The sequence below is a fragment of the Amblyraja radiata genome, chromosome 3, assembly GCF_010909765.2.
Source record: "Amblyraja radiata isolate CabotCenter1 chromosome 3, sAmbRad1.1.pri, whole genome shotgun sequence".
Lineage (NCBI taxonomy): Eukaryota > Metazoa > Chordata > Chondrichthyes > Rajiformes > Rajidae > Amblyraja > Amblyraja radiata.
The window spans coordinates 42,319,328-42,335,990 of NC_045958.1; the positions used below are offsets into that span (position 1 = coordinate 42,319,328).

General features: G+C 43.8%; 1 protein-coding gene across 4 annotated transcripts in view; it reads right to left on the reverse strand.

The window, feature by feature from the left end:
• Positions 1-16,663, reverse strand: part of fancc (FA complementation group C) — a 140,237-nt gene that overhangs the window by 58,144 nt on the left and 65,430 nt on the right. For all 4 annotated transcript variants that reach the window (XM_033017700.1, XM_033017699.1, XM_033017698.1 and 1 more), the window contains one exon: positions 1,825-1,989. In XM_033017700.1, the coding sequence (XP_032873591.1) occupies positions 1,825-1,989 (165 nt within the window). The remainder of the gene's footprint in view (positions 1-1,824; positions 1,990-16,663) is intronic.

The window sequence follows — 16,663 nt, forward strand, 5'->3', positions numbered from 1 at the left end:
GGAAACACAAGGTAGTACAATTCACAATGCTACCAAGGGAAATGGCTGGAAGGACATCATGCACTATTGGAGGATCCAGGTTTCAGGTGCAGATAGATCTGGTTTAAATTATTCAGTTATATTTTTGAAATAGAAGAACACAAGGGGCAGGAAGGTACAACATTTGTTGTAGCAGGCACGCAAAAAATACAGTAAAAGAAGAACAAGTCCAACAGATAAGCTGGGGTCATGGATTTCACAAACACTTTCTCACAATAGGACATTGAAGACAAGAGCAGCAGACTCTAAAGTTCACAAATTTGCCTCCACTATAACAGAGCAGTGGAAGTACAAGAAGCTTTTCAATTTGAATGGACCTCAAACTAGAAGTATTATTCAAATACACAAAAAACAGCATTACAGGTTCTTTAGTTTTATTATAAAATATTTCTCATACTTTTATCGTTATGCCTTATTTTGAGCTCTTTGATGAAAGAAAGTTGCTGAATATTTCATAGAAAAAAAGAGTTGTTTTTTAATGTACCTCCCCTACTCCACTCCCAACACACTGCTTCAGGAATGTTACACCTTTCTATCTATGCCAGACACTTTCACATCCAATTCAAAATTTAACAGATGGTTTAATATCAAATCAAAGGAAACTTTGAACGTAGCAGCACATCTATGGCATTACATTCTCCTAGATTAAATTCCAGAAATAGATTGGAATCCACAACCTCCTGACTCAGAGTAGGGAATTGACACTGAGCCAAGACTGACACCTGCACCATAGTGTCATGCATGTCAGAAACAACCAGGAGAAATAAGATGAATAATGTATTTCTGCTAATTTCAATGTATTTACAGGCCCACCAGGGCGTTCAAAAATGTTTTAAATGTCCATAAGTTAAAAAATTGAATTTATCAGGAGTTGAAGAGTTGTGTTAAATTTTCAATGGAAGAAAAGCAGAAATAAATAACAACGTTTTATAACTGAAGATCATTGATTATTAATAGAACATTAAATTTTAATGCAGCACTTCAGCATATAGCTTCATAAAAGAACATCAATATCCCTGTGGGGAATTATAACATTCTCAAGAGTCTGGGGTAAAATGGATAACTTTCCGACTTTTTTAACTGGGAGGAAATTTAACTATTAGGCAAATTATTATACCGATTGCAATTAGTTTAAAAGGCTCTTGAATGGACAAAATCTCCACAGGCTAGACATTGTAGTGGCCATTTTGAGAAGAGCTGTTTTGAGCTAGAAGTATTATATTTTGAGGCATTGACGAGGGAGATCTTAGCATGCAAAGAAACAGCAGCAACCAGATCTGTGGCCACATGGCTGGTTTTAGCTATAGGATACATCAAGGCAAATGGAAGTGATAGGGAATCACAAGTGATAGGAGACTACAGGATGTCTTGTTTCTTTTCCTTATCCAAGCTTCACCTGAAATTCAATAATGCATTTCAATTCAACTACTTCACGGATTACCAAATTCCACACCATAACCACTCGCTGGGTAAAGACAGATTTCCTGGATTTTTTTGCGGTAATTAACTTACATGCTTGGCCTTTGTTTTGGATCCTTTCATAATTGGAAACATATTCCCAACACTTCCCCATCAAACACTTATAGAATCTTTCCACTGCTTGCTATCAGACCACCTGCAGTCAAACTATATCTTAAGAAAAAAAGAAAAATCATTTTTTTCTTCCAATGATTCTATTTGTTTAATTTCTAGCTGGTTGGAACATATTGGTACAGTTTCAATGGAGGTTTTAATGCCACCTGCCACGATTTGTAAGCACACTTTTGCAATGTAAAGGCTACTTACTGCAGAAAGCAATTGCTGACAGTTTCTAGGAACTCTGTGCTGAGAGTTTCATCCAAACCATTGTCACGACAACTTAGAAGACTTTCCATCAACGGAACAACCTCAGGTAAAGTAATAATAGGTAAACAGAGAATAGAGATGTTCCTCCATCGTTCTGAGGGTAACCTATATTAAAAAAAAAACACCATTACTTAAATGAGTATTTTTCTAAGTTACAAGATGAATTGAAAATGTTGGAAATGCACATATTCCATATTCGGAAAGAGGGAAGTTAATCTACTTCCACTCACCTTGTGAGAACTTGGATACTTGTTCAGATCTCATATCTATTAACATGATGTTAACATTATGTTTTCTAAATTTAATTGAGATTTTAAATATCTTTTAACAAATATTTGTCAAGCTTCAAGCTCCTCACTAACGTAGATGAACATATAAAATCATTGGAAGAAAATAATGTCCAAAATGTAAATATCTAGATATTGGGGAACAGGCAAAGGATTTGGATTTTGAAATCTACATCTATGACTCTTATTAAGTGTGCTGGCAAATTTAACAAACTGAGTTTCTATCGATACCAGATTGTAAAATGCATCTGTTAATTAATTGAAAAATTTGTTTCTATTAAGTAATGGTTTTATTCATTTAAACATACAAATTACGACAAATGCAGACGGTCGGGTTGCGTCACAATTTCATTTGGAAATAGATCTGCCCGAGATGAAACAAATTGCAGAGTTGTAGATGTATCCCAGTCCATCACATGGACCAGAATGCACACCATTGACTCCATCTACACCTCATGCTGCCTCAGAAAAGTGGCCAACATAATCAAGGACTTGTCCCATCCCTGTCATTCCTTCTTTTCCCGGCTCCTGTTGGGCAACAGGTTCAGAAGCTTGAAAACATGTACTACCAGACTGAGGAACAGCTTCTTCGCATTTTATCAGGCTTCAGAACGGTAAGCTAGGGTACTGTCTGATTCACCAATTGCGGACATTGGACTTTGTTTAAGGAACTGATGCACCACAATGCTGAGAACTACATTCTGCACTGTATTTTCCCCTTTTGCTCTACCTATTGTACTTGAGTTTGACTTGATTATGTTTATGTATAATATTATCCAATCTGATTGGATCATGTGTAAAACAAACCTTTTCACTGCACCTCGGTGCACGTGACAATAATAAACCCCAAATGCCAATTCAAACATGTAGGTGAGGCTCCAAATTATTCATTATGAATTAACAAAATTAACAATAAATGTAGTCCTATTTAACCACCTATGGTTCTCCTTCAGAGTGGGCCCTATGGAAAGCTAAACAATAGGCAGCAAGAGGGGAGAAAAATTACAGATACCAATATAAACATACAAATTTATTTGAACAAATTCCAATAACGTAACGATAACAAATCATGAATGCTTGTATATATTTTTTAAGCACTTTACAGAAATATCCAACAGATAGCACAATTGTAATTGGGACTCAACTGTTATTTTTTTTAATCAGATAACTATTATATCCTTGAGGTATATCAGCTAATAATATAATAAATGTCTCTGCTCACTCCTGTACAGAAGGAAATCAGAATCTGTAAGTGTGTGTGCCTGTATCTGTCTGTGGAACCAAAGTTACTATCAAACAGGATAGAATAGAATAAAATAGAATAGAATGCCTTTTATTGTCGTTCAAACAGACAAGGTTTGAACAAAATTTCATTCCTGCAGTCATAACATTACAAAAAAAAACCAAGACCCACACTTAACACAATTTACACAAACATCCATCACAGTGAATCTCCAACACCTCCTCACTGTGATGGTAGGCAAAAGTCTTATCTCTTCCCTTTGTTCTTCTCCCGCGGTCTAGCAGTCCCACTGCAACGTCGAGGCGACTGGGGCTCACGATCTTAAAGGCCCCGATGGGCGATGGTATGTCCCGCGGCCGGAGCCCTCAGGTTGGTTCCGGTTAGAGGCCGCCGCCGGCTCCACGATGTTAGGCCCAACGACACCGGAGACCCGACAGGGAAAAAGTCGGGTCCCCTTACAGGGAAGAGATTAAAAGGTCCCCACCCCACCACATATACACAGCTAAAAAATAATAAAAATTAAAACCAAAAACATACATCTAACGGGACAAAAATAAAAAAATACAGACGGACTGCAGTCGAGCCGCTGCCGTTAAGCTCCGCCACACTACCATAGCAGGTATGGTATCCAGATACAGTCAGTGATTGTATTATCTTCAAATTATGCTAGTTTCTCATGAATAGAACTGTAAACCATATAATCAGGACACAAGATAAATCCTTACCATAATAGTTAAATTCTAAAAATATGACATCCCCTCCCAAGCCAGTTTCAGTGACTATGCTAAGGAGGGAACTCATCCCATTGTGTCCAGTGAACAAAAAAACCTTTTAAGCTTACCAGATATCCCAGGCATTTGTACTTCTGTAGATCACTACTTCAAGGACCTAGCCACATACTCCATAAATATAGTAGCGCATTACTCCTTCAAGTAGTGGGTTTTATGGCCTATAACATTTGTGGTGAAAAAATATAATTTCTCCACTCTTTCTTCCACCATTTATATTAAATCCATAAACTGGTTATTGACCTATCCACAGAAGAACTAGATTCTTCCTGTTCCGATGTCTGAGCCTCTCTTAATTTCTTACACCTTTATTAAAATTTCAGTTTAAAGAAGAACATCCTTTGAAAGTTGAAGGAATTTAGGTGGTCTTGGATGTGAGTACGCACAATGAAGATCATAACTGTAGCTCAAACAGTATTGCTGATTTGATCTGTGTCTGATTTTGCTGCTGATGACCTGATCCATTATCCATGTCAGGTTTCCACACCACCATCACCTAGTGGAATGCGGGCAGCCATGTTGGTTAGGCAGTTCAAATTACGATTTTGAACGGACAGTACTCATTTCGATGGTCTCTGCATGTATTCTAATTAAAGTACTTGTTATGATATATAAAACTCTGTATCAATAGTACTTTGCACATGGTGTCAGAAGTAGGATAACATTGCGGTCGACGACATAGAAGAGCAATCTGTATGGTTGGTCCCCGAGGTGGCACTGCAGCTTCACAATACTGACCGTAATGACCTCGTAATGGCGCGACGCAACGTCTCACCTTCAACAGCAGCAGAAGCAGGCAAACGATCGCCGAACTCGGCCTGGGGCTCACGGCCGTTGCGGTCCGGATCCGCCCCCACTTCTACTCCCAGAGCGGGGCCATGAAAATTGAAGATAGACACAAAATGCAGGAGTAACTCAGTGGGACCGGCAGCATCTCTGGAGAGAAGCAATGGATGACGTTTTGGGTCAAGACCCTTCTTTTCAGACTGAAGAAGAGTCTCGAACCAAAACGTCACCCATTCCTTCCCTCCAGACGCTGCCGCTCCTGCTGAGTTACTCCAGCTTTGAGTCCATCTTCAAATGACGTCACGCGCTCCAGACGGCTGTGCGTGCGCATGTAATCGCGCCCGACCTTCGCTCGACCGTCTCGGCTCAACGCGACCATGAGTTCGCGTAATTTGCATGCCAAGGACACGTAAGTGGGACAGGCCCTTTACATTGCTGGGTTTTAATAGCTCTGCCTTCCTCAGGCGATTAAACTGTTCCCGAGACAAAACACTGCATTTCGCTCCAGTGTCGATTTTCATCTCGATCACTTTATTGTTTACTGTTACGGTGGCCATTGGCTCACTGTTCTGCACATTTTGTGTGAGAATAGAATGTGCCTGCAAAACGATTCCATCAACCTTTGGCCTCTCGTCCATGTGGCTATTCGACAATTCTGACAGGAGCTCAACACCGGGTCTGACGTGTTTTTGGATCTTCTCAATCTCGCAACATTCCACGTGATCCCACACTCGGTTCGCCGGCTCAGCGACTCGTGTCTAGACAGACCAGGACTACTCTTCCAGTCGCGAAGCAGCTGCCCCAGCCACAGGTCTGCGAGCCCGAGGTGGTTCGGGTGCATCTGCAGCGTAAAAGACAGACGCAGAAGGCGTACCACGACCATTCTAGTTGTATCTGAAATTTGAAATAAACTGAAATTTTAACTGAAAGATAGCAGAGTCAGGGGATATGGGGAGAAGGCAGGAACGGGGTACAGATTGTGGATGATCAGCCATGATCACATTGAATGGCGGTGTTGGCTCGAAATGCCAATGGCCTACTCCTGGACCTATTGCATATTGTCTATTTTTCAAGCTGTGACAAACATATATCGGTTACAAAGAAACAAAATGAAGAGATCCTGGGCAGAATAAAATACAGAACAGGAACCTAAATTCCATAAGATTTAGTCCAGGAGAATACATTGGAAAATGGAAGGCACTTGCTTCCAAGTTATCCGGTGTTACTGCTGCCTATCCTCAAGGAATTTCTCTATGGTAGGGGATCTCAGAGAGAAACAAACACTCTCCAAATACTACAAACAGAACTTGCTGGAAATACTCAGGCTGTCACTGAGAAGAGGGAAACAGAATTAATGTTTCTGGTTGGTAACCATTTATCGGAATTGGGAAAAGCTTGCATTAAAGTTGCTTTGCGATTCCATGGCCTCAATAGATTTCAGCAAACCAAAATGATTCCAGATCCCAAAAGACACTTTGCAGTGGAAAAAATAAATAAATTTGTTCTGTTCAACACAATACGTATGTGATATAAATAGACAATAGATAATAGACAATAGACAATAGATGCAGGAGTAGGCCATTTGGCCATTCATACCAGCACCGCCATTCAATGTGATCATGGCTGATCATCCCCAATCAGTACCCCGTTCCTGCCTTCTCCCCATATCCCCTGACTCCGCTATTTTTAAGAGCCCTATCTAGCTCTCTCTTGAAAGCATCCAGAGAACCTGCCTCCACTGCCCTCTGAGGCAGAGAATTCCACAGACTCACCACTCTGAAGAAAAAGTGTTTCCTCGTCTCCGTTCTAAATGGCTTACTCTTTATTCTTAAACTGTGGCCCCTGGTTCTGGACTCCCCCAACATCGGGAACATGTTTCCTGCCTCTAGCGTGTCCAAGCCCTTAACAATCTTATATGTTTCAATGAGATAGCCTCTCATCCTTCTAAACTCCAGAGTGTACAAGCCCAGCTGCTCCATTCTCTCAGCATATGACAGTCCCGCCATCCCGGGAATTAACCTTGGAAACCTACACTGCACTCCCTAAAAATAGCAAGAATGTCCTTCCTCAAATTAGGGGACCAAAACTGCACACAATACTCCAGGGTGTGGTCTCACTAGGGCTCTGTACAACTGCAGAAGGACCTCTTTGCTCCTATATTAGATTACTCTTGTTATAAAGGCCAACATGCCATTCGCTTTCTTCACTGCCTGCTGTACCTGCATGCTTACTTTCATAGACTGATGTACGAGGACCCCCAGATCCCGTTGTACTTCCCCTTTTCCCAACTTGACGCCATTTAGATAGTAATCTGCCTTCCTGTTTTTCCTACCAAAGTGGATAACCTCACATTTATCCGCATTAAACGTCATCTGCCATGCATCTGCCCACTCCCCCAACCTGCCCAGGTCACCCTGCATTCTCATAGCATCCTCCTCACAGTTCATAGTAAATCAAATTTGCAAGCGAGCAAAACTGTGTAGGAAAGAACTGCAGATGTTGGTTTAAATTAAAGGTAGACACAAAATGCTGGAGTAACTCAGCAACTCTTTTGTGTACCTTCAATTTTCCAGCATATGCAGTTCCTTCTTAAACACAGGCAGCATATCTGGAGAGCAGGAATGCGTGACGTTTCGGGTCGAGACCCTTCTTCAGACTGATGACAAGCTAGCAAACTACTTGTTTGGCAGACAGAAGTTATTGAAATATGCTGCCAAAAGAATTATGATTCCTAGTTTGAAGCCATTGAAAATAGTAAAATTATAGTAATTTTTGTCTCTAATTGACAAATTAAGCCCTTTTTAAAAGCAGTCTGTTGTTACATTACCATGATTTAATATATTAAAAAACAGGTGGGACAGCTACAATTATTCAACTTTTGTTTTGCATTAACATTAACAAATGAAACATTTGATTGGAGCATAGAAGGCAAAGCCTGTAGCTGCATGCACTGTTAAATGTTCTCTTGAGCAACGGTGGAGGTAAATACTGATGGTATCTTTACCCCTAAAATGAGACAGATGTCTCGAAGCGGTATACCACTTCAAACGGTTGCAACCACACTTCCAATTACACGCAAGACCAAACTTTAGTATAAGAGACAATGCAAAATCTCTTTAATACATGTTAAGTTTATATTCCAACGGTACAACTCATAATATACAGCATTCTTTACATGAGTGTTTTCTTTCTTTGAATCATTCATGATTAGCAATGGCTGCAAAAGACATCTGCTTCAGACAAAAAAAAGCTACAGCACTCTCCTGATAACTGATACACTGGAGGTTTACAGGCAAGAGAGGAGCCCTGGGAGTCTTCAATATGATCTCAGATTCCTTGAAATTTCATGGTAGCAGATGAAATGTGGGACATGAAACCTCTTGATCATTATCTATAGTCCTCTTTCAACTGAAGATGCAGTGTTTTATTGAACAACACTTGAAAAGAAGCATGGAAAGTAACAAAGCATAGAATGTATGTATGGTTGGGGATTTCAATATCAAAGTCTATTACTAAGAGTGACTTGATGATATGATCACTAATCAAGCTATGGTTATCAGACCGGATCTGATGGTAGGGAATGAGCCAAGCATAAAGGATTAACCTACTTGCCCCTTCCACATGCCAGTTCCACATGTCCATTATATAATTAGTAAAAGTTACATCATGTTGTCCTTATAATGACAAAGCACCATCTTAACAAAGAGGACAAACTTGATTGTGTTGTGGGACACTACAAATCATGTTAAATGAGGCTATATGTCTAAATGTCCTTTTAAAGTCGTAATTTTATCCGCCTCTATAGCTTCCCATGGCCGTCCGAAGTGGCCGTCCGAAGTCATGTTGCAGTTGCATAAGACGTTGGTGAGGCCGCATTCAGAGTATTGTATTCAGTTCTGGGCACCATGTTATAGGAAAGATGTCATCAAACTGGAAAGGGTACAGTGAAGATTTACGAAGATGTTGCCAGGACTAGAGGGCCAGAGCTATCGGGAGAGGTTGAGTAGGCTGGGACTCTATTTCATGGAGCACAGGAGGATGAGGGATGATCTAATAGAGGTGTATAAAATCATGATCGAATAGATATGGTTGAGTCTTTTGCCCAGAGTAGTTGAATCAAGGAGCAGAGGACGTAAGTTTAAGGTGAAGGGCAAAAGATTTAATAGGAATCTGAGGGGTATATTTTTCACACAAAGGGTGGTCGGTGTATGGAACAAGCTGCCAGAGGAAGTAGTGGAGGCAGGGATTATCGCAACATTTAAGAAACTGTTAAGACAGGTACATGAATAGGATAGGTTCGGAGGGATATGGATCAAACGTGGGCATGTGGGACTAGTGTAGATGGGACACGCTGGGCCGAAGGGCCTGTTTCCACACTATATCACTATGACTATCTATCTTTCCCTCTCAAACCCATTCTCCTGCCTTCTCCCCATTACCTCTGACACCGTATCAATCAAGAATCTATCAATCTCCTCCTGAAAAATGTCCATTGACTTGACTTCCACAGCGATGAATTCCACAGTTCACCTCCTCTGACTTAAGAAATTCCTGCTCATCTTCTTCCTAAAGGAATGTCTTTTAATTCTGAGGCTGTGGCCACTGGTCCTAGACTCTCCCACAAGTGGAAACATCCTCTCCACATCCACTCCATCCAGGTTTTTACCAGGCTGGGACAGACGGCAACAGCTTCACACCATGTCCCAAAGCTCGTGTCCTGTCCTGCATCACCCAAGGCAGCAGAGACTTTATAGGAGAGGGCAAGCACCGTAACAAAGTAGCTCACGATGGTTTGGGTAACATTCAGGAATGTCTTTGCATGTCACATCATGAATATTACTGAAGGGTCTTGATCCGAAATATAATCTGTACCTTTTCTCCAGAGATGCTGCCTGACCCACTGAGTTACTCCAACACTCTGTGACATGTCACCTATCCATGTTCTCCAGAGATGCTGACTTACCCGCTGAGTTACTCCAGCACTCTGTGAAACGTCGCCTATTCATATTCTCCGCAGATGCTGCCTGACCCGCTGAGTTACTCCAGCACTCTGTGAAACGTCGCCTATTCATATTCTCCGCAGATGCTGCCTGACCCACTGAGTTACTCCAGCACTTTGTGTCTATTTTCCCTTCACCCATCTGCCCAAGCCCACTCTCCCCCCTCCTTTCCTATGTTCCTTTCCACCCATAAACCTTTCTCTGCCTATACATTTCACTCCTCTTTCAAATCTGCTCTACTTATCTACATGCATTTTTCTTCTTAACTTTTTAGTCAAAGAATGATGCAGTGTGGAAACAGGCCATTCAGCCCAACTTGCCCACACTGACCAACATGTCCCATGTAAACTAGTCCCACTCACACGCATTTGGCCCACATCCATCTAAACCTGTCCTATCCATGTACGTGTCCAAAGGTCTCTTAAACATTAGAATAGCCCCAGCCTTAACTATCTCCTCTGGCAACTTGTTCCATACATCCACCACCCTTTGTGTGAAAAAGCTACTTCTCAGATTCCTGTTAATTTCTGAAATATTGGTCATACATTTGATGCAAAAAAGCTCCAATATAAGGCTCAGAATGGATCAGAGAGCATCTAAAACCCTTGAGCTTCCAGGGCCCTTAAGCGGGCCCTGGACCCCGGCATCGAGGGACTTCACGCTTCGCGATCGTGATGTGCGCAACACGCACATTATTTCACATTACATTTTTTGTAATCCTGTCATGCCACCCCCCTTTTAGAAAAGCTTCGTATGGGCCTGTTTCCTCCGGCAGCTCATTCCAGATAAGGATGCCCCTCTGAATGAAAACGTCACCCCTGTGGTCCCTCTTAAATATATCCCCTTTCACCTCAAGCCTACTCCCCCTAGTTTTAGTATCCTACACTAGAAGGATACCAAAACGTTCTACACTTCCTAGACTTTCTCCAGGTAGCATTCTGGTAAACCTGCACCCTCTCCAAAGCTTCCAAATTCTCCTTGTAATGGGGCAACCGGAAATGCACAAAATACTCAAAATGCGGCTTAACAAATGTTTCTAAAGCTGCAACATTTCTTCCCGACACTTATACTCATTGCCCTGACTGTTGAAGGCAATCATACTGTATGCATTCTTTACCATTCTCTCTACCTGCATTGCCACTTTCAGGGAGCTGTGGACCTGGACCCCAAGAACCCTCTGTACATCAATATTGTTACGGGTCTTGTCATTAATAATATACATTCCCCTTACATCCGACCTCCCCAAGTACAACTCTCAACAGCTTCTCCTTCGACCCCTCCCACATTCTCCAAGTCCAAGGCATAGTCATGGGCCCCAGCTATGCCTGCCTCTTTGTAGGGTACATTGAACAATCCCTGTTCCAGGCGCACACTGGCCCTATCCCCGAACTCTATCTCTGCTACATTGACGACTGCATCGGGACTGCCTCCTGCACCCATGCAGAACTCACTGACTTCATCAACTTCTCTACCAATTTTTATCCCGCACTCAAATTCACTTGGACCATCTCCGATATCTCCCTTCCATTTCTTGATCTCACCATCTCCATCACGGAGATATATACACTATCGACTGACATCTATCTTAAACTTACTGTCTCCCACAGCTGTCTTGACTACACTTCTTCCCACCCTGCCTCCTGCAAAGACTCTATCCCCTACTCCCAATTCCTCCGTCTAAGCTACATCTGCGCCCAAGAAAAGGTGATCCATACCAGGACATCCGAGATGTCCTCATTCTTTAGGGAAGGGGGTTCCCCTCTTCTATCATAGATGAGACCCTCACATGGGTCTCCTCAGTATCCCGCAGCTCCGCTCTTGCTCCTCCTCCTCCTCCCAGTCACAACAGGAGATGCAACACCTGTCCCTTTACCTCCCCCCCTCGACTACGTCCAAGGACCCCAACAGTCCTTTCAGGTGAGGCAGAGGTTCACTTGCACCTCCTCCAACCTCATCTACTGTATCCACTGTTCCAGGTATGAACTCCACTATATCGGCGAGTCCAAATGCCGGCTCGGGGAACATTTCGCTGAACACCTCCGCTCATTCTGCCTAGGCCTAAGTGATCTCCTAGTTACTAAAGACTTTATCTCCCACCCTCCCATTCCCATACTGACCTGAGACAGGTCTGAAGAAGGGTCTCCACCCAAAACATCATCCATTCTTTCTATCCAGAGATGTTGCCTGCCGTACTGAGTTACTCCAGCGTTTTGTGTCTATCTTCGGTGTAACTAGCATCTGCAGTTCCTTCCTACCCATACTAACCTTCCTGTCCTGGGCCTCCTGCACAGTCAGAGGCCCAACGCAAATTGGAGGAACAGCAGCTCATATTTCGCTTGGGCAGTTTACAACCCAGCTGTATGAATTTTGATTTCTCTAACTTCAAGTAACCCTTGCTTTCTCTCTCTCTCCATCCTTCCCCCACCCTAGTTTCCCGATTAGTTTCACTGTCCTCCTGATTAATTTTACTCGTTGTATGCCTCGTTGTCACCTTCCCCATAGCTAACAATCAACCATTCTACATTTCCTGGATAGATTACCCTCCTTATCTCTAGTCTCTCTCTCCCCGGACTCTGAAGAAGGGTCTTGAGCCAAAAAGTCACCCATTCCTTCTCTCCAGAGGAGCTTCCTGTCCTACTGATAAATGATATGCAAATAGAAATCCCATTCGCCAGGACAGATATTGATAAGAACTCATTCTTTGTAAGAACCTTCAGGGAATGGAATAAACTAGACAACAATATAGTCAAATCACCTTCACTAGACAGTTTTAAGGGGGCACTAACAGCACGTCAGTATGCACAACACATCCAAGTTGGCGATATGCAGAGGACTGCCCTGCCGACTACAAATTCAGAAGATACTGAGGTAGTCCAGCATTGTGTGTCTATCTTCGGTGTAAATGTGCAGTTCCTTCCTACACAACTCACATTTGCTTGGATTAATCTCCATTTGCCATTTCTCTGCCTATTTCTGTACACACTGGCCTGCCCTCATCAATCCTCTTGGTGACATCCTAAAAGAGCTCTATATGAAACATGATTTCCCACATATAAACCCATGATGCCTATTCAAATACTGGTCGATCCTGCCTCTAAGAATCCCCTCCAGTAAATTTCCCACCGTTGTTCTCAGGTTCATCAGCCTGTAGTTCCCTGGTTTGTCCATGCTGCCCTTCTTAAATAACAGTACAAATGATTCACCCTGATGTCCAACCAGAAGTGGCAGGTGTGTAATCTTTCTCAGCTTTCTCCTTAGATGCACAGCCAGTTTTCTGCCAATTTGATCAACTCATCAAGGTATCATGAAATGGCCAAAAGCACAGAATGCAACAAGTTATCGGAACGCCCAGAGGCCTAACTGTGTCTCTAGTTAAGCTCTGACAATACAATTATAGAAATGCCATCTGCCCAAGTATGTGAAATATTGTCCAGATGTATTCTGTTCACAAAAACCAAAATAATACATTTGAGTTGTCACCAAATTACCCTACTTTCAATCATCAGCAAAATGATGGAAGATGCCACGCACAAATTTAGATTTTGCCTGGCTTCATTTCAGCTGTTCCAATCTCAAACAATAAAAGTGAGGTAAGAGAAGCAGCCATTGGCATCAAGGTAGCATTTGACCCAGTATAGCATTAAAATACCCAGGTAAACTGAAGTCAAAGGGCAAAGGGAAATCACTCCAAGAGCTGAAGTTACACTGGGAGTAGAATCATTAGCAGGATAAGTCCTCCCTCCACCACCTCCAGTTTAAATTCCATTTGGAATATTTTGGAGGACCAAGAAACCAAGAACCAAGAATGGCAGTGGTTCACTAAATTGACTCATCACCATCTTTTTAAGGTCAATTGGGGACAGATAATAAATGTTATCCCAGCCCAAATCTTCAAATAGAACATGGCTGCGATGGATTCCCTTTGTGGGTGAATACCAGTTCAAATGGTATGATGTGGCAGTTAGAAAGTAAGCAATAACTGTGCCGCATATACTCTAATTTAGTAATATGCAACGCGTCTATAATAAGCTTCGGGAGCAGCAACAAGATGTGCTGTGAAGTGAGAAGAGGCAGATCAACACTCATGAATAACTGCATCGGAAGTTCTAGTTACAATCATACAAGTACAACATGAGAACAAGTAAATGGAAAAGGAGAGAAACATAGAAACATAGAAAATAGGTGCAGGAGGAGGCCATTCGGCCCTTCGAGCCAGCACCGCCATTCATTGTGATCATGGCTGATCATCCCCTATCAATAACCCGTGCCTGCCTTCTCCCCATATCCCTTGACTCCACCAGCCCCTAGAACTCTATCTAACTCTCTCTTAAATCCATCCAGTGACTTGGCCTCCACTGCCCTCTGTGGCAGGGAATTCCATAAATTCACAACTCTCTGGGAGAAAAAGTTTTTTCTCACCTCAGTCTTAAATGACCTCCCGTTTATTCTAAGACTGTGGCCCCTGGTTCTGGACTCGCCCAACATTGGGAACATTTTTCCTGCATCTTGCTTGTCCAGTCCTTTTATAATTTTATATGTTTCTATAAGATATCCCCTCATCCTTCTAAACTCCAGTGAATACAAGCCTAGTCTTTTCAATCTTTCCTCATATGACAGTCCCGCCATCCCAGGAATCAATCTCGTGAACCTACGCTGCACTGCCTCAATCACAAGGATGTCCTTCCTCAAATTAGGAGACCAAAACTGTACACAATACTCCAGATGTGGTCTCACCAGAGCCCTATACAACTGCAGAAGAACCTCTGTACTCATATACTGAAATCCTCTTGTTATGAAGGCCAACATTCCATTAGCTTTCTTCACTGCCTGCTGTACCTGTAAGCCAACTTTCAATGACCGGTGTACAAGGATGCCCAGGTCTCACTGCACCTCCCCCTTACCTAGCCTAACCCCATTGATAATAATCTGCCCCCTTGTTTTTGCCGCCAAAGTGGATAAGTTCCCAAGATGGTGGCAGCGCGGGCACATCGCGACGCCCCGTGTCTCCCAAGAATGGGAAAAATAGCGACAATTCCCCTACCTGTTTCAAGGCTGCTCACACGGAGCAGTCTTGTATCCATTTCGTACAGCCAACAGGAACTTCTGGACTTAGGTTCCTGCGGCTGCAACAACTTTCTGGGCGATCTCCGTCTCGCTCCTGAGCTCGTCAGAGCAACGGAGCACCGAAGCAGCAGGGCTGTAGAAAGCCAGCAGAGCCGCGGGGCTGGAGACCGCGGGGCTGGAGAACGCCAGCGAAGCCGCGGGGCTGGAGACCGCCAGCGAAGCCGCGGGGCTGTAGAAAGCCAGCGGAACCGCGGGGCTGTAGAAAGCCAGCGGATCCGCGGGGCTGTAGAAAGCCAGCGGATCCGCGGGGCTGTAGAAAGCCAGCGGATCCGCGGGGTTGGAGAACGCCAGCTGAGCCGCGGGGTTGGAGAACGCCAGCAGAGCCGCGGGGCTGGAGAAAGCCAGCGGATCCGCGGGGCTGGAGAACGCCAGCTGAGCCGCGGGGCTGGAGAAAGCCAGCGGATCCGCGGGGCTGGAGAACGCCAGCGGAGCCGCGGGGCTGGTGGGTTAAAGGCCAGGTTAGAGCTAGCCCCACACAGGCTAGCGATTCCTAGCCTTTTCCTCGCTAACGTGCGCTCACTGGCAAACAAAATGGACGAACTCCGGCTAAGGATCATCTCCCACAACTGGATCAAAGACTGCAACATCCTGATCTTCACGGAAACTTGGCTCAACATCGACGTTCCTGATAGCGCCATCCAGCTAACGGGGCGTCATTTACTCCGAGCGGACAGGACAACAGACTCCGGTAAGACCAGAGGTGGGGGTCTGTGCATTTATGTAAATAAAGCATGGTGCACGGACTCCACCATTATCGAGAGTCACTGCTCAGCTAACCTAGAGTTCCTTTTGGTTAGATGCAGACCGTTCTATCTGCCCAGAGAGTTCACCTCCACTGTTGTGACTGCAGCCTATATCCCTCCTGATGCTAATGCCAAGCTTGCAATGAAAAAGCTGCATACTGCCATTAGCAAACAACAGACGTACAACCCCGAGGCAGCCTTCATTGTTGCGGGTGACTTCAATCACTCCAACCTGAAGACTGTACTCCCCAAATTCCACCAACATGTATCCTTCCCCACTAGAGTAGACAAGACACTGGACAAAGTCTACACAAACATGGCTGAAGCTTACAAAGCCGTCCCCCTCCCCCACCCTGGTCAGTCTGATCACCTCTCATTGTTCCTGCTCCCTAAGTACTCCCCACTCATCAGACGGGTTAAACCCACTGTGAGGACAGTTAAAGTCTGGTCAGAGGAAGCGGACTCCGCACTTCAGCAGTGTTTTGGAAATACTGACTGGAAGACGTTTGCAGCCCAGGCCACCCTTGACTCCCACACGGACATTGATTCCTGTACATCCTCTGTAAACCTATAAGGTTTATCTGTATTCCTATAAACCCCACCATCAATAATGTCACCTCCCTCAAACGGGTGACCATATTCCCGAATCAGAAGCCATGGATGAACAGCGAGGTCAGGCTACTGCTGAAAGCACGGGACACCGCTTTCAGGTCAGGCGATGCTCGAGCCTACAGTTCATCCAGGGCTAACCTGTAGAGGGGCATCAAGAAGGCCAAGCACTGCCATAAGCTCAGGATAGAGGAGCACT